Source organism: Nymphalis io, chromosome 6 (assembly GCF_905147045.1).
Source record: "Nymphalis io chromosome 6, ilAglIoxx1.1, whole genome shotgun sequence".
Lineage (NCBI taxonomy): Eukaryota > Metazoa > Arthropoda > Insecta > Lepidoptera > Nymphalidae > Nymphalis > Nymphalis io.
The window spans coordinates 11,558,381-11,581,774 of record NC_065893.1 but is presented as its reverse complement, the minus strand read 5'-3'; the positions used below and the strand labels follow the sequence as shown (position 1 = coordinate 11,581,774).

Here is a 23,394-nt window from a genome sequence, read left to right as displayed (position 1 = left end):
TCCATACTTAATTTCTAGTTCCAGAATTGTATACCCGTGGAATAATATACTCTTCACTGCTCCCGCTAATCTTCTGGCCCACACAAAGAACTCAATTTATACTTAATTCCTTTGTCACAGGCAACAAAGATCTTGTCAATTATAATCTGCAAGAAATCTTTCATCGCGGATCCCGTCAAACGGTAGCACACAGTAAACCAACTGCCGTAGCGGGGACAAAAAACTTTTTAATAAATTATTTGCGAAACCTGTTTAAAACCCTCTTCAAAGGGCGGCGGGGAAGTGAAACCGATTGCTCGTGACGTGATGGCTTTTGTGTCCATCGAGTATTATGTTGTCAAAATACACGGGGATTTTGTTATTATTTTTGTGTTTGCGAGAACACTTAGCACCCTATTGTATGAACCTTCTGAGAATAGGGGATGTGTGGGTCGTAAAGAGAATACGATGCTAACTCCCAATGTTTCCATGAAAAACGACATGTGTATAGAATAGCAATCAAGTTGAGGTCCTTGAAGAAAGGAAAACAATGCGTAATCCCAGCGTCTTAGGTGAAATTACGCTGTCTTGCGTCTGAAAGTTAATCTCCGCTGGGAGGGTAATAATTTTATAAAAGAAAAAAAAGCAAAACATGTCACATGTCTCGCGTCTTACACGACGTGTCCTTAAAAACTTAATAACATTTTTGCGTATGTGAAGCCGTCGTCTCGCATTACGCTCTCCTCGCCAAATGTTCCTGGCAAATTACAACATCACAACGCATAAACACGCGTGGCTGAGCTCGCTTTTGTCACGTCACCCGAACGGGACTCTCCTTAATATTTATTCAAATTATTATTCTACATCTCTCTCCCTCTTTGTTTTGTTACGAATGAATTTTTCATACACACGGCTCCAAGAGCTTCGGTAATTTCACTTTGACTCGCATCTTAAACGGGAATGGATTTATACTTGATATTTTTGTATTATATATAGAAAATAAGCGACATTGCTTACATTTCTTCTTAAGATATTTTAATTAAAAAAATATAACATTTATTTGATTTCGACGAAAATACAAAAATGACGGTCATAATGAACTCAGCTTCAATTTAGATCTCAAAGATACCGCAGCAGAGTATTTACTCGCTTCACAAATTTTAATTCCTCTAGCTTGTTACTATTTGCTAGTCCTTGTTGATATGTTGAGCCTTTCTGCCAAAACGTCTTCCACAGCCATTTTTAAGTCCTTTTCAAACAACATTTATATCAGCGATACCATCTCCTAATTTAGTTTAGATTGATGTGTCTCCTTCATTAATGTTTTAACTCTTATTTAATATACCTTCAATGTACATTTAACAGGTATATCATAGTCAGAACCTTAATGAGATATCAAGTCTTTGTCACCGGCAATGGATTCACAAAGCTATAAATTTCAACCTCTTGACAAGAAACAGAAAATATTTATGAATTATTTAACATCAAATATCGTTGTCACTGAATAAATTTGATTTTTACTTATTTAGATAAGAATATTTAATTGCTGTGATGTGATTAACGTATTTGTTTTGCTTCGTGGTATTTGAATGTTTGTTTGGTCGTAATGCTGCGTCTACGCCTGTTTGGGGAGATAAGAGTGTTTTTATGAGAGGCAAACAAGGAATTAGGTTTCATCTCTGAACCGCTATTACCTTCTTCCGTATGAGAAATAAAACATCCTTTTCTTTTACTAGGAGAATATTTGCTGTAGACTTATAGTGACTAGTATTGTTAACCTAGAATTATAACTTTTCTAGTTCAACTATATTAAGTGTAAAAAAATAAGTTTTGTATAAATTCAATCAAAGTAATTATGAAAAGAAGAAATAAATTACTACATTTTATACGACCTATATAAACTAGCAGTATAGAGATTGACCTCTTTTTTTTATAATAAGTGGTGGTCGGTTAGATGAGCCACCTGATGGTAAGTGATCAACATCGCTCACGAATAGACATATTAACCATTTCTTACATCACCAATGAACCACCAAACTTGGTAACAAAGATGTTGTCTCTTATGCCTGTCCTTACACACTCACCCTTCCAACCGGAACACAACAATACTACGTATTGCTATTTAGCGATAGAAAATTATTTAATGAAAGCAAGCCCTACCGCAAATTAATTTGTGACTGTAAATTTGTAATATCTATGAAAATAATTACAATAAAGAAGCTAATACATAAAATGTTGCCATATTCAATATAGAATCGATAAATGGAGAGTTCATTGTGTAAGTTCTCAAAAATGACAACACTCCTTACTGTAATAAGTTATTACAACACAGATATTATATTAATTATCATTGACACTTAGTCGTTCAGTTCAACGTCTTTAAATAAATCTGTGTCTGCTGTTTTATTTTAAAATAATTCAATAGATGAGAAAATACGTATTAGTAATTACCGCTTTTGTCACACCAATATATTAAAGATAATCTTTAAACTAGCTATTTTAAACCCTCATTCATTATGATTAGTCAGTCATAACGTCTGTCAGCTCACACTCAGCACGTAAGCCAACCCCAATGTAAATATCACCCTATTATCTGACTTTAACAATTTCGTAAACTCACAGTAACCCATCAATGGAATATAAATTACGTCCGCACCAAAGATATTTGCTATGAACAAAAATAAAGTGCAGATAAATTTGATCTTTATGTCGACCTATTAAGAGCTATTGATAACAATAATATTGTTTATGATGTGTTAAATTATTTTGGTGAATATGGCAGAAAACATCCTCTCAAATTGCCCCCTGCCAATAAAAAAGGGGAAGATGCAAAGCTGAATTTTGTTTATCGTTATCTTTATGGTGGGCCACCATTTATTTATACCGAATGCGTTGGGATGTAATATAATATGGCTTGGAATAAAAGTTTTTATTTAAGGGTAAGCCTGTTTCACGCTCCAGTAGATTCTTTAAGTAATCGTTGAGTTAGAAAATATTATGAATGAACCCTTATAGAAGATATGTTCGATTTAGAAGTAATTGTATTTATTGGTTGAATGTGTGTTCGAACGAAATCACAAATTGTATAGGATTATTCATATTATAATGGTAATGTGGCTTCAATTCACCAAATTTGTAGTTGCGTTGCTTATTCTGAATTACTTATTTAATTGTGCGATATTTTCAACAAAGACTCCTTTGTTTAGATATTTGTATTTAAATAAAATTTATTTTGGTTTCCTTTATAAAATAACATCGAAAAACATTAAAAAAAACTCTAAGCTTGTATGTTAATTTTGTTTGTAAGGTCGTTATCATAAATAAATAATCGTAGTGAAAAATCGCTTTTTACGTTTAAATTATCGTTATGCTTCATAATGCGGTAGCTATTAGGTTTTACTAACATAGATTCGTAGTTTCCGCACGAGGTTTCGCCTGCATTTGAGGGAGGGGCAGGCAGGTGTTAAGTACCGTGTGTCCTTTTTTGTACACTTGACAACCTGCATGCAAAATTTCATTATGATCGATTAACTAGTTAAGAAGTGAAAACGTACCAAACATACTCACTTTCGCGTTTTAGTATTAGTTAGGATACCTATACATTGTAATGTTATGAAGTAAGCAAAAACTCGGTTGAGACAAACAGTCCCATTAAATACAATAAAAAGTAAAATATATATATTAAAATATAAAAATTCAATTAATACATATTTTCCTACGCCTTAAGATATTCAGTAATAAAACTAGACTTGGAAGGGTTTCTAGAACTAAGATAAAGATATTTTTATTAACATGTGTGTTCACATCAGTGTTTATTATGAATATCGTCACCCTTACGAACACACTTAGCAGAACGTTGCCAAAGTATTTGCGTTTCCGAAATAGTTCTTATCTTATTACCAATAAAGGTCTGCGTTTTATGACGTTATAGTATAATATATTGCTGTTTCTCAGAATGTGTTAAATGCTTATTTACTGTTCACTGTGTGTGATGGTTCGTTTACATGTTTATAAGCTTTGCGCTCTCATGCTTCTGTTTTTATTGCTATTAAAATTGCATGTTTGTTCATTCAAGCGACGTATTACATCACATTTTAAATATAAAAAGTGGAAGACTAAAAATATAATTAGTAATTTTATTTAGTTACGTCCATTTTTAGTAAGTTATGATAAGTTTATATTTTCTTAGTAGCATTTTTTAACATGAAATGAACTTTATTTTATTTGAGTACTGTTTTTTTTATTATGTAAATTGGCTGTATATTCTATACAGGGCTTTGACATTTATATTCGTTATTTATACTATCTACAACGATATAAAATATTTAGAATGAGAAATAAAAGGAGTAGTTACTTTATAAAATCAGTCAACTGCTATTTTTAAGTAATAATAATACTTATTTTAACTGCTTAATTAGGATTTTGACTACAAAAGAATCAATACTATATTTATTTTTAAGTATTTCAAAGCTGAGCGCTGCTATCTCTCGACGCAATTGTAAAGGTTCGAGGGTGTTCGTGACCTTAACGTCGCACAATAATGCGGACTGCACGTCGCTGCAACCGATCCAAGGCCTCCAGTAGGTACTTAGCGGAGCCATCCCAAAGGTGCGAGCAATATTCCACGCAAGACCCTACCTGTGTTTTGTACAACAGGCACAGTTGTCGTGGTGTGAAAAAACGCCGCACCTTGTTAAGAAATCTGAGTTTCCGTGAAGCTGTTTTTATAACAGCTTCGATGTAATCCCTTGGACTAAGGTCGCAGCGAACGTCAATCCCCAGCATGACGATTTTGCTTTGTATCACCAGCGGAGTATCACAGAGGGAGGGAAGAGGGGAAAATGGTGACTTTTAGCACATGTCTGTATTTTCTTGGTATTAAGCTCAACCAGATTATTACAGCCCCATTTGGCGAAGAGTTGTAATGTCCTATCGAGTTCAATGACAAGATCCGCCTCTCCTCAATTTCCGCTCGCCCAGACGCTGCGCGTCCGTGGTATCCACCATGCACTGTACTATCGTCTGCATAGCAATGTATGTTCTCAAGAGAGAACATATCATTGATATGCAAAAGAAAGAGTGTGGGAGATAGCACAGATCCCTAGGGTACCCCAGCATTCAGCATAGATGAGGGGCTAAATTGGAATGATCACATTTAATCTGTAATTTCAAGTATAAGGAAAATAATGTATGTATTTAGATATCTTAGGGCATCTGTTTGTTTCCAGACTTTAAAAACTGTATATTACGCACTTGTGCAGTCTAATATCACTTACTGTATCACAGCTTGGGGAGGTGCTGCTAAGATTAATATACTTCGATTAAAGAGAGCACAAAGACTTTTATTAAAAATTATGATCTCTCAGCCTATCCGTTTCCCTACAGTTGAACTATATAAATCTTGTAAAGTTCTCACAGTGCGTTAACTGTATATACTGCAAATAATTCTTCGGAAGTATAAAAATATTCCCTATAATAATACTAAGTTTGTATCTAACAAACGCAAAAGTGATAGGGTTTGCCAGACCATTCCATTTAAATCAGCGATTGCAACTCACCAATACAATTATTTGAGCTCAATTTTATATAATAGAATAAATAAGAAGAACAATATTTTCTCACTTACGACTTACCAGTGTAAAATTCAAATGACCAACTGGCTTCTCAATTTGGGCTATGATGAGACTGAATCATTACTAAAACGATCAACATAACATTGACCTAACCTATTCTTCCTTCCTACCCCATCCCTTCCTTATAGTATATATATATATATATTTAGATGTATATATTTATATATTATTTTTTATTAAATTAAATGATATTTGATTGTTATGTTTATAATGAACAAATAATAAATAAATGTGCTGTTGAATTGGAGGGCGTTAGTAGCTACGACACAGTATTATACTAATGTAGTTACTATCGTATATATTGTTTAAGATATGTATATTTTGTTCAAAATAAATAAATAAATAAATTCACTACACAGAATTGTGATGCGCAACCATCAACTAAAACACGAATGCTACACTTGTGTAGGAAGCTGGCAATCCAGGTGCAAAGCTGAGCAGGCAGACCATATGCCGGCAGCTTGGAGAGAAGACTTCTGTGCTATACCCTATCGAAAGCCTTGGAGATATCGAGGCTGACAGCCTACGAATCCCCATGCTTGTCGATAGCTTCACCCCAGAGGTGTGTTACGTACGCCAGAAGATCACCTGTAGACCGTTTTGGTCATAACCCGTACAGTACAGTAACAGCCTGTAAATGTCCCACTGCTGGGCTAAGGCTTGCTCCAATGCTGGTTGGTGGAATACACATGTAGCACAATTTCGATGAAATTAGAAACATGCAAGTTTCCTCACGATGTTTTCCTTTGCCGAAAAGCACGAGATGAATTATAAAGAGAAATTAAGCACATAAAAATTCAGAGGTGCTTGCCCGGGTTTGAACCCACGTTCATCGGTTAAGATTCACGCGTTCTTACAACTGGGCCATCTCGACTTATTGACGAAACCCGTACTGATGATCATTAATTAGACAGTGATCTTCTAGGTAATGGATCAGTTGGTTGTTTAGAATCCGTTCCATCACCTTACAAAGTACTGAGGTGATATCTATTGGCCGATAATTTGCTGGGTCAGACCGATCCCTTTTTTTGGGAACCGCTTGCACATTAGCTCTTCTCCAAGCCTCCGGCACACATCCTGAAGAGAATGTTGGAAAAGGCGCGTTAACATAGGAGACAGCTCAACCGTGCATTTCTTCAGCAATATGGCTGGTATTCCATCGGGATCGCTAGCTTTACGTACATTAAGTGATTGCAGTTCCGCACGCACATCACGTTGCCTGATTTTGATGTCAGGCATCGTGTGGCCACATGAAGGTATTGTTGGTGGTAGCGCACTACAATCATCGATCACGGAGTTATCGGCAAAGAGTTTAGCCAGGAGATCGGCTTTCACTTGCGGACTGTTGGTTAGCGATCCGTCCGGATTTCTGAGCGGTGGCAGCGAAGGTTGGCAGAAATTTCTAATCATAATCTCCATTCAACCAATCACAGTCTCCTGCTGAGTATAGGCATCTGAAAGTATGTTAAAGCTTCCGGTTCTGCGCTTGATAAGTATTTGAACTTATAACAACTGCTTGATTTCTGTATTACTTATAACTACAAAATAAACTTGTAACATTAAAATCACTAATTTTGACAAAATTGAATTTGTCTTAAATAATTAAAATAAAAATCCATCTAAATAAAAAAGACGACTCAAAAGTACAATATATAATGGATTTCTAACAATACTCATTCACGAAGCGCCACCTTCTGAAACGCACAAAGATGACTAACAGAACAGGATGACACAATTGTCTCATTAAAACAGTCATTAAGCATTGTTTCCCTTACTTTTGATTTTACCGACACAAAGTGGAGCCATTAGATAAGAGAGCTGCCTATAACGGCGAAAAAATATTCATGTTACAATTACTTATACTATTTATCACTTGCTGTAGATATTTAGCCTTTGAGAAATTAAGATTAATTAGTCTGGTTTTATAAAATACGAAATCAGTTGGAATTGCTACTAATAACTCTTCACAAGGTTTGAAGCAAATTAGTGTATCATAAATAACAGATTACATATTCTATAAAAAACATCAATATATTACGTGGCAGAAGCAAAACGTAAGAAGCGCTTCATTAAAAAAAATGAACTCTTATTCGACCTTAAAATATCTATTTCACTAGGTTCAATGATGACAGACTTAAAAATTGTGTCTCTATAAATGGATAAAAATGAAATATACAATAAAATACAGAAAACCAGTAGTTTCACAAGTTATTAAAAATACTTATAAAATTAGCGGCACTGCTGAAATACCTTGGACTATTTTAAGATTTTCCACAGAAGTTATTTGAAAATCAAGACATTTGTCAATCAATATTTTAATAGATCTTATTTCATAAAAGATTGAAGTAGTTTTATAAAAATCAATCAAGTTACGAACAACTACTAGCTTAACAATAAATAACAGCAAGAACCGTTCATATATCACAGAACATTTAGCGGCTCAACGAACAAGTGTTACAAGGCCCATGCTACACAGTGAAATTATTTACAACGGCGGCATTTCACAAAGCCCGCCCGTTTATTGCGACCATAAATACTGATAAAACACAGGGAATATTTATTTCAGTTCACTTCTTATTTATTGCTTGCTCTACGTTCTGGTTTTTACGCGTAACAATTTTTCTCTTCAACGAATATTAAGTCTTAACAAGATGGTTATTATTCTCGAAGGCTCGATGTGATTCTATTTTCATTTCTAATGTAATTTTAACTGTCATCGGCAAAAAAATTTTTACGTGTTTTATTATAATAATATATCGCCTTCGAATAAAACATTCTCTATTAGTATCATACGGCATTAAAAATATTTTCAGGTTACGTGAACTTCTCCATAAAGTCGGCCAACTTCTGGCCACGAGGATTGCGGTCTCCAATTACATATGGTCCCACCTTTAACTCATCACCGAATCGTTTGCCCAGCTTCGCGTTAAAGTTCCCCATTACAACAGTGAAATTACTCTTATTGGGATGTATGGCTCTAGATAAATCCTCATACATGACCTCAACCTTATCGTCAGAGTGTGTCGAAGTCGGCAGTCGGCCTGTATGACCTTCAAAGAATACCGCTTGGTGATTCTGAGTATAAGGTACGCCACCCTAGTCGACACGCTCTCGATTTTCACAACGTTGTTAACGAGGGACTTGTGGACTACGAACCCGACACCACCTTGAGACAGTTGATCGCCCTCTCGGAAATAGAGAAGGTTACCGGATTTCAGGATCATCGTATCCTCCCCCTGTCTTCGGACTTCGGATAATCCGACGATATCCCAGTGTAACCTGCTCACTTCTTCCTCCAGTTCGATGATCTTCTCGTCGGTCCGCAGTGTACGCGTGTTATATGTTGCCAGGGCCAGAGGTCGTCGGTGTTGGTAACACGAAATCTGCCGGGGATTCTTAGCACCCCCTGCCCCGCCGTTACCACAGCTGTTACCAAGGCTAGGAATAGCAGGGCTGCTGGGGACTAGGGGCCGTGGTTTAGTTGCGCGAATCATGATTATGGCATATCCCCATTTTTTATTTTTTTTATATTCGCCGAGAGGGCAAATGACTCTACTCCACCTGATGGTAAGTGGTAGTAGAGTCCAAACGCGACGACGGCCAGTACAGACGGGAAAAACGTTCTGCACTAGCCGCCTTCGCCTTGCCGACCCGCAAGATGCCTCTTCACACCTCGTTTGAAGGAACCCGGGTTGTAAGAGGAGGGGAACACGTGAGCTGGTAAGAAATTGCATTTTTTGGAAGTGCGACAAAGAAAGGAGTTGCCAAATTTCTTTGTTCGCGATGGAATTGATGTCACAGTTATGATATCCATATGCCATAATCGCCACGCTTGGCAGACGGGTTGGCGATCGCAGTAAGTTAGTCATAGTACTCAGAGAGACGCTGCTGCCCGTTCTCTGGTGTATATTCCCTCGAGTCGACTTCTACGACCCCCACGGGATGAAATGGGGTGGTGATATTCGTCACCGTCACCACACGGCAATAAATATTAACCATTAATTAAATACATAATGTACAACCAACCTTGGGAACTAAGAAGTTATGTTCCCTGTGCCCTGGAGTTGCACTTGCTCACTCGCCCTTCAAATCGATAGAATATCTGGTACCTAGACGGACATGCACTAAGTTCTACCACCTAGTTAAATAAACCCGCAAACTGTCACTTTCAAAATACAAAATACTCTCAATTTCAAGTGATAAACTCACAATCGCATTTAAAATATTGATTATTAAAAGTTAAAATTTTAAGAGTGTTTTTACAAGCGTCCCAGTACAATAATATAGTTATTTCGTCATAACTATTCTAAGCTTTGTGAATGGCGCTATGACTTTTTTTTGAATTCCTTAAGCTGAGCCCGTTGCCCTAAATCATTTAAGAATAATTTGTTGAAAATACAATACAATACAATAGACAAAAGGTTGAAATTTTATTGCTAAGATAAGAAAGGTCTAAAGATGTCGTTTCTATTACTTTATTTCTTGCAGCTTAACGATAAGATTTACTGTGCAATAAATATTACAATTAGGGCACGCAGGTATTTTGTTATGGCCGTACTTTGCGAAGTCTATTTAATTTTTTGCAATAAAATCTTTACGATTTACTTTCGAGTAACTTAAACGTCTTCGTAATTCTAAGAAAATATAAAGCAGATATAATAGTTTATCAAATTTGTCTTGAAAATTATAAAGTCAACGATATAAATAATAATATAAATAAATAAAGGATGTTTTAGATAAGCCAATGATTGACTGAGTCAAGATTGACAAAGTGATGACTAACGGCCTTAGTTATAAACGTTATTTAGCGGGTGGTTAGTTACATGACAATGAGACAATGCTGCCTTCTTCTTTCGAATGTCAAATCAATGATAACAGAAAGAGCAAAAGGTTAACTAAACAGCCGCTAAGCAACGTTTATAAGTTCGGTTATATGTGGTAAGGTTAATCTAGACATGTTAAACCCCCTGTGTAAGATCGGACGCGAATCGACGGTGATGTGTCACCACTGTGGCGCGGACCGGGACACAGCTCAGAATACGTTGGAGGTGTGCCCCGCGTGGAGTGCGGAGAGGGAGATCCTGGTCCGTGAAGTCGGACAAGACCTGTCCCTGCGAGCAATCGTGTCGACGATGCTTCGCAGGGAATCGGCGTGGAGGGCCGTAGCCTCCTTCTGTGAGACCGTCCTTCTGAACCATGTTCAGAAGGAGACGGCGGAGCGGGAACGGGAAAGGGCCGATCCTGCTCGGCGGAGACGACCACGGTGTCGTCTCGGCCCTCCCATAGCCCAGACGCCCGGGGCTTAAAAGATAGGGCGTAACCCTCGGGCCATGGATGCGTGAGGTGGGGGCCTCACGTGTCCTATTTCAGACGGCCCTGTGGAGGACGGCAGCCGTGATGGCCTCGCGCAACGTACGCACTAGCGAGGAGTGCGGGGGGCGAGATTCGCCCCCTGATGAGAGCTCCGCCGAGCCACGAGTGGAGCAAAGCACGGGAGAGGCCGCGGATGCGTTATATCAACACGATCCTGCAGCCTCTCCCATCCGTGCTGAGGATGGCCATCGCAGTGGTTTTAGTGGGTAAGAATCCCACATAACCCGGTTTCACCCCCATAGGACCCGGGTACCTTTCTGAAGGTTTCAACTGCGAGAAAAAAAAAGACTACAAAAATTATATAGATCTGTCATAAGGATGATATAAATCAGATCAAGAATTATTGAATGTATTTGTCTAAGTCAGCTGAATTCTCATCATCATGTGAGTTCTTATCTCCCATACTACTTATATTTACTATTAAAATGAATAACACATACCTTAATACGAGATCTCTTTCTTAACCGAATAAAACAACAAAAAGCATTGTCTTGTTTAGAACGAATATATGGTAGATAATCAGACAAGCATTCACAGCGAGCTGTCGTCATTTGACTCGGTGCGTTCAAGTTTTTCAAATAAGGATAGCAGGAGACTGGAATACGATTAAACTGTTGCCGCCAAATAACATACAGAGTAAATTATTAAAGTTAACATAGGGTTGTTAAAATGTTTAAGGTTTAAATTTAGTAATAAGTAAATGACCTTTATCTTTCCACGGTTTGTAACGAATATATTAAGCAATGTATGCTCGCGATTTCTTCAGTGTAATATATCTATATATATAAAAGAATAACTATCTAACTGACTGATATACGAACGCAAACTCAAAACTACTGAAGCACCTTGAAAATTTGCATACGGGTTCCTTTTACACAGTACATTAGCACTAAGGAATAGCTATGTAAACTGGTATTTAGCAATTCTAAATTGTAATGCGAGCGAAACTGTGGATAAAGCGCTAGTATACAATAGAAGTTTTTAAGCGATTTTAGAACCGTTCGCTCATTTTTTAATAAAATTAATTTTTAACAAATCTATTTTTTTATGAATAACGTCGAACAGCCCGAGAGACAAAAGTTTTTATAAGCAAAATTAATTGAAAACACATTGGTAATTTTAAATTTCCGCGGTTGAAGCTTGGAATACTAGAGTAAATATATTATTTAATAATTGGAACAATATTGGAACAGTCTTATGATCAGTGATCACTGTTGTTGAGACCGCGTCAATTTGAGAGCGGATGCGGTAAAATCAAAGCAAACGGCTCCAAACATAATACCGTATTTGAAACTTTGACTATTGATGTCAACAATAAACGGTTTTTAACACAACACGTGTGTAAATAAAAAAAAATGTTATAAAGCTTTTTAAAAAAGTACAGCGAAATAAAGTAATATATTTTATTTTTAATCGGAGTTGATTTTTTAAATGTCAAATGACAAGTTTTTATGATATTTATTACATATTCCAATAACCAGAAGGCAATATTGCTCAAAGTTAATTGTACAAATAAAAACGTATTTTATATAAAAAAATCTTTATATGAATATGTATATTGTTTATATAATATATTATGAATAAAATATGTACATATGTATAATAATAAAAAAAATATGCAAATGAAGTAAATTGTATACTTGACTACATATATAAGTTTTGTTATATATAGCGGGTTTTTCAAAATCCATCCGATTTAAATTCAGTTAGTTAGCTTAAACAAACAAACAAAGCTCTGACTTGTAGTTGTGATAAGTTATAGTTTCTACGCCCAGTTTGGCTTAGAACTGTCGGTGCCGATTTCTTTGATCTCGCCGCATCCGTTCGTCATTGGCGCGTTTGTCGGGTGTCGACGGTACTAATCATCCATCCCTTAAACCGGCGCCAGCCATTCGATAACTACGGACATAGACCAGCTAATTACACGGAAAGTTTTTTAGAAATCTTTGCTCAGACTCCACTTATCTCGGGGCTTAGCGTAAAATAAAAATGATTTCCTAGAATGATCACATGATTATACGCATATGTGGTTGTAACTTTATGTATTTAACGAGATTATTAATAACTTTAGAATTTTAATTGGTATTTATAACATAACCTACAATTAAAATATTGTAGTATATTTTTAAAATACAATTACAAATAGTATAATTTATCTGTTATTTTCTAATATGTTTTATTATTGTTTTCATTCAGCTTATGGTAATCCGTAAGGTCTATTTACATAATATTATTTGTTCTGTCACAGAGAAAACATTTAATTTACTTATATCTTACATTTTGATAATTTCATCTATTTTGTTTTCATCATTTTGTAATATTATACCATGATATATGTACTAATTTGATATTTCATGTACTTTACTTGTCATTTGTAATAATTAAGTTTTAAAAACAGTCATTCATTTGTTATTTCCTCATTATTTTTTTCTTTGGCGTCGCTTATTACCGCACAATGGAAAACATAAAATATCGGTATATTTACGAGTACGAGTTCTACCGTGGCACCGTTGCTGCAGAAACAGCATGAAGGATAAATGATGAGGACGGCGCTGGTGTCGCAAAAGAAAGCACGGTACGTTTTTGGTTTCAACGTTTTCGTTCTGGAAATTTCGACCTTCAAAACCTACAACGAACCAGAACAAAAGCTATTGTGGAAGCGTATCCATCACAAAACACTTAAAATATTATAGAAAATTAAAAAAACTTGAACGATGGGTACCTCATGAATTGAGTGAATCGAACTTCCAAACACGCGTCGACTGCTGTGTTACTTTGCTCAACCGACACAATAATGAAGGGATTTTAAATCGAATCATTACTTGTGATGAAAAGTGGTTACAGTATGATAATCGAAAGCACTCGTCGCAATGGCTGACAAACGAAAATTGACTTAGAAAAAGTTACTTATGAGTGTTTGGTGGACTAGCGCCGGTGTCGTTCACTAAAATCTGGCCAAACGATTACGGCAGATATCTATTGTCAGTTACAGTAAGTTTTTTAGTAAAGGGACAATGAACTACCTATGAGATGGTAAAAGCGCAAGATAACAACGGTGCATACTTTCATTAGTTAAATATATTTTACAAAAAAAAATTGGCTTTATATTCCTCCCGTACAAAACGCCAATTTCATGTGTAAGGACCTAATATTAGTGAAGATTATTATAATGTATTATTTAATAGATACTGGTGGTAGAGCTTTTTGCAAGCTCGTCTGGGTAGGTACCACTCACTCATCAGATATTCTACCGCAAAACAACAGTACTTGGTATTGTTATGTTCCTGTTTGAAGGGTGAGTGAGCCAGTGTAATTACAGGTACAAGGGATACAACATCTTAGTTCCCAAGATTGGTGGCGCATTGGCGATATAAGCGATGGTTAACATTTCTTACATTGCAAATGTCTATGGGCGTTGGTGACCACTTTCCATCAGGTGGGCCATATACTGTCCGCCTACCTATTCTATAAAAAAAGATAATTTTTATATGACAATATTCTGTAAATCTTATAATATTGTATAAAAAAGGTATCAAAAGCCGCTATGGCCTACTATTTATAATAGTTAATCTCGTGTTTGTGTCAAATTCTTTTCAGACAGATGTGCACCCATCAAACCAAATAGGAGTAGCATTATAAAATAAACTTTAAACTTCCTCAAAATAAGAGATATTCAAATAATTTAAAATCCCTTATTCTAACCAAAGCAAAACTCGGCAAAAAATTACCATATCCAACCATTTTATTCTATTTAGGAGTTCTTTCGGCACTTTTTGCTCAATTTTTTTACTTGTCAATTTATAATGAAATATGTTTACACGTGTACACATTATTAATGGCGTATAATTCGTTTTAGTTTCGCTAATTTATTGCGGCGAGAGACGAAGTTAAATGCTTTATTGTAAAGTTGAAGAGTTTGTATAGTAGAATCCAAAGATTCCCGTTAATCCCAAGAACTAAAAATTTGATTTGAATAATTATTTTGGTTTAGTCCCTTTATTGAGTTTTTTTTTAATAGAAAGGCAATGGTAAGTCTTCACCACTGCCCATAGACATTAGTGCTGTAAGAAATATTCATATAATACCTTATGTCATCAACACACCACTAACCTTGGAATGTACACAGGGTCACTCACATTTTAAACCAAAACAGAACAATACTAAATATTTTTGTTTAACTTCTCGCTATATAATCTACACAGAAGAACATTCGCCATTTATGGTTACTACTTTTCTTTCTGACCGTTGACTAATATGGCAAACTGTCTGAAACGAGTGTATGTAATCATTTAACGCGGGTGAAACCGCGGGATACCATTGGTGTTGATAACGAATGAATAATTGATGTTTAGAGTATTTATCTTTATATAAATATAATTGTATAAATATAATTATATAAATATAATTGTATTTTATTTTATTGTGACGTAACATCAATAAGTTACGAATAATAGTATAAATGAATAAAACATAAAAGAAAAGAAACTTAACTTATATATATTTACTATATATAGACTTATAATTATGTTTTAACTAATAAATAATTTAACTAATAAAAAATAATAATATTAAAAGTGGAAAAAATGTAATAATTGTATATCATGTATTAATATAAATAAATTCATATAAATACTATATAAAAATAAATCTAATCGTCGATTACCACCAACCCCATAAATCCATTAAGATAAGCCTATCTATGGAGATAAGACCCCATTAGTTCAGGTCATTGGTACGCCGTTTAACGGATTTTTTTTAATCCCCTTATCAAGTAGAGTAGAGTGGTGGAGTAGAGTCATTTGCCCTCCCGGCGAATATAAAAAAAAAAATTGACTAAGCATATTATTCACTATAAATTTTCATTTATATTTTTATATTAAGTAACTTTAAAATGTAACGATAATCTATTCATACTAAGTTAGTTCATAGTGGATTTATTTTTCATTCTATAATTTTTTTAATATCCGTAAAACATCGTACCTAGCTTAAGCATCGTATGTAGTTTAAAAATGAATTTAAAAACTATTAACTGAATTCAGAAAATCCTAGAAAGAAATGTTTACTTTTAAAAAGCTTTGAAAAAGATAAGATTATTTAAGATATTAGAATTAGTAACATAATCCTTAAATTAAACAAACGTATTAACTAGTATTTACGATTAAAACAAATGTATAAGAGGCAACAATTGAAAATAAAAATAGAGAAACGAGCAAGCGTTAAATGCAAGAAAACGTTCGTATAAACGACTTTATTTTTATGAGAAACGATATACGACACTTGAATAAAACAAGCGCGACGCCTAACTGAATTCACTGTTGGCAAAACATTTCAATTCCGCAGCCAACAAGTGATAACGTCGCAGTCGACGCACGTATACCATGATTTAGTCACAAACTAGACTAACAATAAACAGCCTGACGCCTATGCGCTCCTAAATAAACACTAAAATGCCCACGTCTCTAATTTATAGAAGAACTCCGGCCCGCGAGGCCCCGTATCGCAATAAACATGTTTTTTGTTTCGCATGTCCGCGCACTGTCAAATATATTACAACCCGCCGGGTTATTTACGACCTCTGTCGTCCGCCCATACGTTATACTTAGTATCTTTGTTTGGACACAATAAGCAATATTTCTAAAGGGCCCGACGTCGCTCGCAGCTGTTGATATGGGTTCCCAAATTGACATATTTAATTTGATCGCAACGCGGGTCCCGTTTGAACGGAGCCGTGTTTGACAGGTTTTAGTGTCGGATTAACATTAACGATATGAACTTTGTATTGTCAATAAAGTGAAATATCGAAAGATAAAGCCCAGACTTAGTCGTAAAACACGCGTTGACACATCAAACGGTTACGTGGAAACGCCATAGAACGGATCAATTTTCCCCTTTGAACTGAGCACATCCCAGAACAAAGGCGACTGTAAAAGAGTAAGTAGTTTCAAATGTGTCAGCAGCAAAGCGCCGGCGAGAGGAGCGTTGTCGAAAGCGTAATAAAAGTGGCGTGGAACAAAAAAGCTACGGAGTGAAGCGGAGCGGGCAGGTAGAGCTGCGGCGGCTCAAAGCGACGCCGTCATGGGTGGCTCGCCACCAACGCCATCGCACGTCTCAATCCGCACCCGGCTGCCCGCCATGCCGCCTTTCCTTTTTCCCCTACCGCAATGCAGCTATGTGTCGTTTCCGCTTTATTTTTTATGACTGTGTGCTGCAGCGGAGAGATATAGCGTTGCTTCTCTAACAAAGACTTGAGATATTGCTATCCTTCTCTCGCGGGGCAGGCGGGAGGCAATGAAACGTCGTGTGCTGGTGGGGTCTCGTCTCTCACAGTCACCTCGAACGCCGTCACGGACGCACGCATTCGTTCCAAGTATTTCGCGCGACCGTGTCATAGAGTAGTTGTGTTACAGAACCGACAGTGACTTACGTAAAGTGTAAAAGTAATCGTAAATAATAAATTGTTTAAGTTAATCTCCAAATGGTGGTACTTGAAGACGGAGCCATGATGACTACTAATCCAAATCAGTATCTGCAACCAGATTATTTAACACCGCTTCCATCGTCTGTAAGTATATTTTTTAGAAATTTATTAAAAAAACTTAATATTAAATAAATAGATATTTTTATGCTTATTTTTTATTTAACAAATATTAATTATTTTTTTCTTTTGTTACAGTTGGACTCCAAAAAAAGCCCTCTTGCGCTTTTAGCGCAAACCTGTAGCCAAATCGGCGCAGACACATTGCCAACCAAGCCGCTCTTGCCGCCGCTTGACAAAAAGAAATCAGTGAATAGTGTTAACAGTGATGCAATTAGTCGTTCTTCACCTAGTGCGGGTAAACCGGATAAACCACGTTCAACGCCAGAAAGCAAACATTTAGCTTTCAAACCATATGAAACTAATGTCGTAACGAAAAAACCTGAGGAATCTCGTCCGCCATCAAAGGCAAGTTCTGACAGTTCAGATGACAAAAAGTCCGGAAAAAGTACGCCAGGAAGAAAATCAACTTCGCCAACAACAGAAATTGGAAAGATTAGTCCTTCTAATGATCAGAAGTCTTCACCTGCTGCCTCGTCTGGGACCAGTCCTATTATTCGTTCTGGTTTAGAAGTTTTAGGACACGGAAAAGATCATTTAGGGGCATTTAAAAATATACCCGGCTTATCTGGATTTAATCCATTGGCTGGACTTTGCTGCCCACCTGGTATGGAACAACACGCAAATCCTGCATTTCGACCCCCTTACGCCGGAGCCCCATTGAGCGCCCACCATGCTGCTATGTTGGCAGCAGCAGCTGGCTTCCCAGGCTCTTCAGCAAACCCTTATTTTGGATATGCTAGAGTTAAAACACCGGCGGGAGGAGAAACATTGGTTCCGGTATGCAAGGACCCTTATTGCACTGGCTGCCAATTCTCTGTTAACAACCATCACCTTTTAATGAGCAACGGTGCGTGTCCCGCCGGATGTACGCAATGCGATCACCAAAAGTATAATTTAGCTATGGCTATGGCCTTATCGCAACAGGGAGCCGCCGGTAATATTCCTTACCCACAGTTGAGCCGTCCCTACGTCTGTAACTGGATTGTAGGTGAGTCCTACTGTGGAAAACGTTTTGGAAATTCAGAAGAACTCCTGCAACATTTAAGAAGTCACACAACGGACGGATCAACACCAACTTCGTCTGCAGTTTCACAGGCATCGCTTTTGAATCCATTAAATCCTCTTTTTACAACTGCTGGCCTACGCAGCGCATATCCGACGGCACCTCTTAGCCCACTGTCAGCGAGCAGATATCATCCATATTCTAAAGCTCTACCAGCAAGCCTTGGCACATCACCGTATGGTGCTTTTAATCCAGCTTTGGGTCCTTTCTACTCGCCTTACGCCATGTATAGTCAGAGGCTCGGAGCCGCTGCAGTGCATCAGTAATCTAGTGTAGTGAGGATAATGACTGACATTTTTAATGTTTGTAATGTCCAATTTTCTTCTGTGATATCATGATAGATTAATTGATGTTGTAAGGCGTAACCCGCCATGACAAGTTTAGTGAATAGTGCAATTTTAAATAGATAATAATTTAAGTTAACTTTCCGACGGACTTTGTATCTACACTGGTAATGTAGGGATTATGTAAAGATTATGTACAGCCAAATGAATTGTGTAAAATAATAATATCTATGTTTAATATTAAATGAAAAATTCAAATACAATATCTTTGTGAAAATTATACAGTTTTTAATTTATTTTTCTACTACATTTTAACAACGATGAAAAAAATTTACATACAAGTAATCAATCACTTTTTATTGCTGCATAAAGATGGCAAATACAAATTTGAATATGACGATACTTTCACTCAATTTACATCAATAAATCATAATAAACACATTGAGAAAGTGCCATAAGAGCTCACATAAAGTAAATTACACATCATTCTTGAACCGTTTTAATTCTGGCACGGAGCAATAAGCCGATACGAATGATTGATTAATGTACATCTAACATACATATTAGTGCCGTCAATCAACAGTAACGTAGCGTGATAAAACGAGACTGCAATCACGCGAATACCAGCGCAGCTACCGCCCACGTAAAGCGAACAGAAAAAGTCTAACAAAACAATTTTATTTCATTGAAAAAACTATAAAAAGACGAAGTAGGTACAAGAGAGACTGGACGTCATTAATAACAAAGCCGTGAGCTGTCAAGTTTGTTAATGTGGTGTTTTTTTAATAAATGCTATTTTGATTAGGCCCATGTCATGTTGGAAATTCAACTGTCAAAAACATAATTGGTCGCACGAAAAGGCTGAGAGACAGATGATAGACTAGTTTATAACAGAGTCTGAATTACAATAAAGTCATTTAATATTAGTTTTCTTCTTTTTGAGGATTTTATTTTTGACCTTATTTTATAATAATATATTCGTTATATTTTTTACCAACAGAAAAAATAGAACAGAGAATTGAAACAAAATTAATGATTAATATCACATTCTTATATGAAATTTAGTGTTTTATAACAATTTTATTTATATTTTTCTTATTAAGTAAATTCAAATTGAATGTTCCATTTTTATAAGTACGCCTATATTTTAAAGATTTTGATCTTCATAAACTATCATAATAATATTATTTTTGGTATGTAGCGTGTTTTGATTTATTTATTATTTTATTATTCGCTCAATATTATGACAATCGATCACAAAAGCTATAAAATTAACAAGTTAACAATTAGATAACTTGGTACGACTTTGACATAGTTCGAACTTTATTGTTTCATACAACGTTGAGAATTCGATACAACTAACGCCATCTAGTAAGCGATGTCAGAATTATAAATGAAAGTAACTTATTCAGTGAAATAAAATGAAAAAAGACAACGAAGTAATTTGGGTAATCATTTTAATTTTATAATTGAGATCAAATTGCCATTTTTATTTATAATATACTAGAAAAAAAATACATTAATAAGTAAAACCTTTTAGCATTCAAATTCATATAACAGAGTTCACAATAGTATGTCATGTCATGTTCTTGTCATATTTCAATCAGGTGTTAGGAAATAATAAAAATTACATATATTTTTTAAAATTAATGTTTTGATTGTTTTTATTATACAAAAATAATACCTTCAAAATCTGTATTGAATTAACTTTAGTTTTAATTTTCTTTGGGATCATGCATGTTATAAAAACATCTACATGACCTGCGATATTTTTATGTGCTACGTTCTTAATCGTGTCATTAAAATGTTTGAAGACGAAATAAATCGTCAGATCATTAATTGAGATAATAATGTTTATTATAATAATGCTGCCAGCGGGGAAATGTATTCAATCTCTCACGGTGTGATTACCATTGACAGATGAGCACCAACGATTGATGAGATACGTCAGTGTAATCTGTGCAACGAAATAACCAATTAAGATTAGCATAAACATAAGGTGAAGTAAATTAACATATCAGAGTATAAATTATGCATGCGGGATATTATAGACCCGCACAGCGAATTAGAGGGTTATCCCACCCTTCATCGAACTATTGTCGAATCGTGTTTCTGTTGATATGCAAATTGATTTCTACCTGAATATTAGTATGTTCCATGAATAATATAATAGTGTTATGTGTTTGATATTTTAAATGCAGAACGGTTCAACCTTTTATAGTCATATTAGGGTTATTTAAAACCTGTGTGAGCGTATTGTAACCCTCAAATGAAGTGAGCGGCCTTTTATACCGAATCAACTAGTGGACAGGATGTTCAACAATGCGTGATGGAATCAGTGAATGATGGAGATTTGTGATAAATGCGTTTCGCTGTGGAATATTAAAGTCGGCTATTGTTAGGTGACGCTTGTTACTATACAATAGGTTTGTCGAATGATACACAATTTCGAGTCAAACTTCATTTATGACTTATAAAGTTTCTTGGTATACAATATTGTGTTGTAAATTGAATTTTTTTAGGAGATTACGGCGTCTCTTTTTAATTTTGACTGTATTTGTTATTTTTATTTTATTTTTTTATTTTATTTATTTTAAGGACCACTAGTAGCTACTACATGTTTTAATGACAAACGTAAAACAATTTAGTGAAAATAGCTAACATGTGAAGCTTTTTAAAGTAGCCACAACAATTACAATATTTGTTTTAAAAATACATTAACACAGATAATTGTGAGGACCGTAAGCATATAGAAGCCGAGATGGCCTAATGCTTAGAACACGTGAATCTTAACCGATGATCGTTGGTTCAAACCCAGGCAAGCACCACTAAATTTTCATGTGCTTAATTTGTGTTTATAATTCATCTCGTTCTTGACAGTGAAGGAAAACATCGTGAAGAAATCTGCATGTGTCTGATTTCATTGAAATTCTGCCACATGTGTATTCCACTAACCCGCATTGGAGCAGCGTGGTGGAATAAGCTCCATCCCTTCTTCTCAAAAATGGAGAGGAGGCCTTAGTCTAGTAGTGGGACATTAACAGGCTGTTACTGAAAGCATATAAATCTAGTAATATTGTCGACCGTCGAAAAATCATAAACGGCAAATTTGAGTTAAATTGCAAACAAACTAACTAAATCTAACCGCTGTGTCTTCTGGTATAAGTTCAATATTGCTTTAGTAGTTTGTTTCAGTTATTCATTATGAAAACAACGTCTGCTCATTTATTAATATACATATACTCTGATGTTTGTCATATAAATATTTATATACTAGCAAACTGTCAGCCATCATTACAGTATACATTGCCATTATAATGAAACCTATTAAAATGAAATCAGATATGAAATGAAAAATAATTAACCAGATATACGTTTTAAATTAAAAAAACTGTGTTTAAAAATACAAATAAATACCTAAATTACGGAAAATAACAGAAAAAACTCTATCTTGACTTTATTTTACAATTTGCAACATTAAAAAAATAAGTTCATTAGAACTATTCAAGCTAACCTTGTTCTTACATCAAAAGTCAAATATATTTTAATTAATATTAAGATACAAAAATGAAACTCAGTTTCGTATTAAGTATTTTCGAAAATAGTTACTTAAGCAAGGAATTGTTGTTATAAAATTGAATGGAAAAGTATCTGGGAATGTTCTGGTGTTCAAGAGAAATAACATACAGTACAGTATTAGGGCTAATCTGTAAGAACAAATTCGAATCTCAAAAATAATAATTATAACATTTCAATAATTCACGTATCAAAATAGTATATCACCGGTTGACAACTTTTCACGCGTGGGTAATGAAGTGTGTTCTTATAGAATAGTTTTGCTGTTATTAATACAACCTGCGAAGTTGATTATATTGCGGATTGGCAAAATTTATTTGACACTTTTCTTTAAGATTCTTTCACCGTCAAGCACGAGATGAATTAAACATTATTATATATTATTTAACTGGTGGTAGAGCTTTGTGCAAGCTCGTCTAGGTAGGTACCACCCACTCATCAGATATTCTACCTCAAAACAGCTGTACTTGGTATTGTTGTGTTCCGGTTTGAAGGGTGAGTGAGCCAGTGTAATTACAGACACAAGGGACATAACATCTTAGTTCCCAAGGTTGGTGGCGCATTGGTGATGTAAGCGATGGTTAACATTTCTTACAATGCCAATGTCTATGGGCGTTGGTGACCACTTACCATCAGGTTGCCCATATGCTCGTTCTCCTTCTTATTCTATAAAAAAAAACACATAGACACCATTAAAACTCAGCAATTCTTGCCCAGATTTGAATAAACGATCTTCGATTAAGATCTACTTATGTTATCCAAGCGGCCATCTTGGCTATTTTTATATGCGATCAGAATGACGTCGAAATTCAATGTAAATTATAATTTAAACCACAATAAAAAAGCCGTTAAAACAGTAGGTGAGTAATTTAAGAATATGCTATAATT

The 23,394-nt window shown here is 35.4% G+C and overlaps 1 protein-coding gene across 1 annotated transcript; it reads left to right on the top strand.

Moving 5' to 3' along the window:
* Positions 1–17,120: 17,120 nt before the first annotated feature.
* LOC126768958 (zinc finger protein Noc) lies at positions 17,121–19,210 on the top strand. The gene is made up of 2 exons (XM_050487457.1): positions 17,121–17,547; positions 17,659–19,210. The coding sequence occupies exons 1-2, from the start codon at positions 17,461–17,463 to the stop codon at positions 18,910–18,912; spliced, it is 1,341 nt and encodes a 446-aa protein (XP_050343414.1). The 5' UTR covers positions 17,121–17,460; the 3' UTR covers positions 18,913–19,210.
* The last annotated feature ends 4,184 nt before the right edge of the window (positions 19,211–23,394 follow it).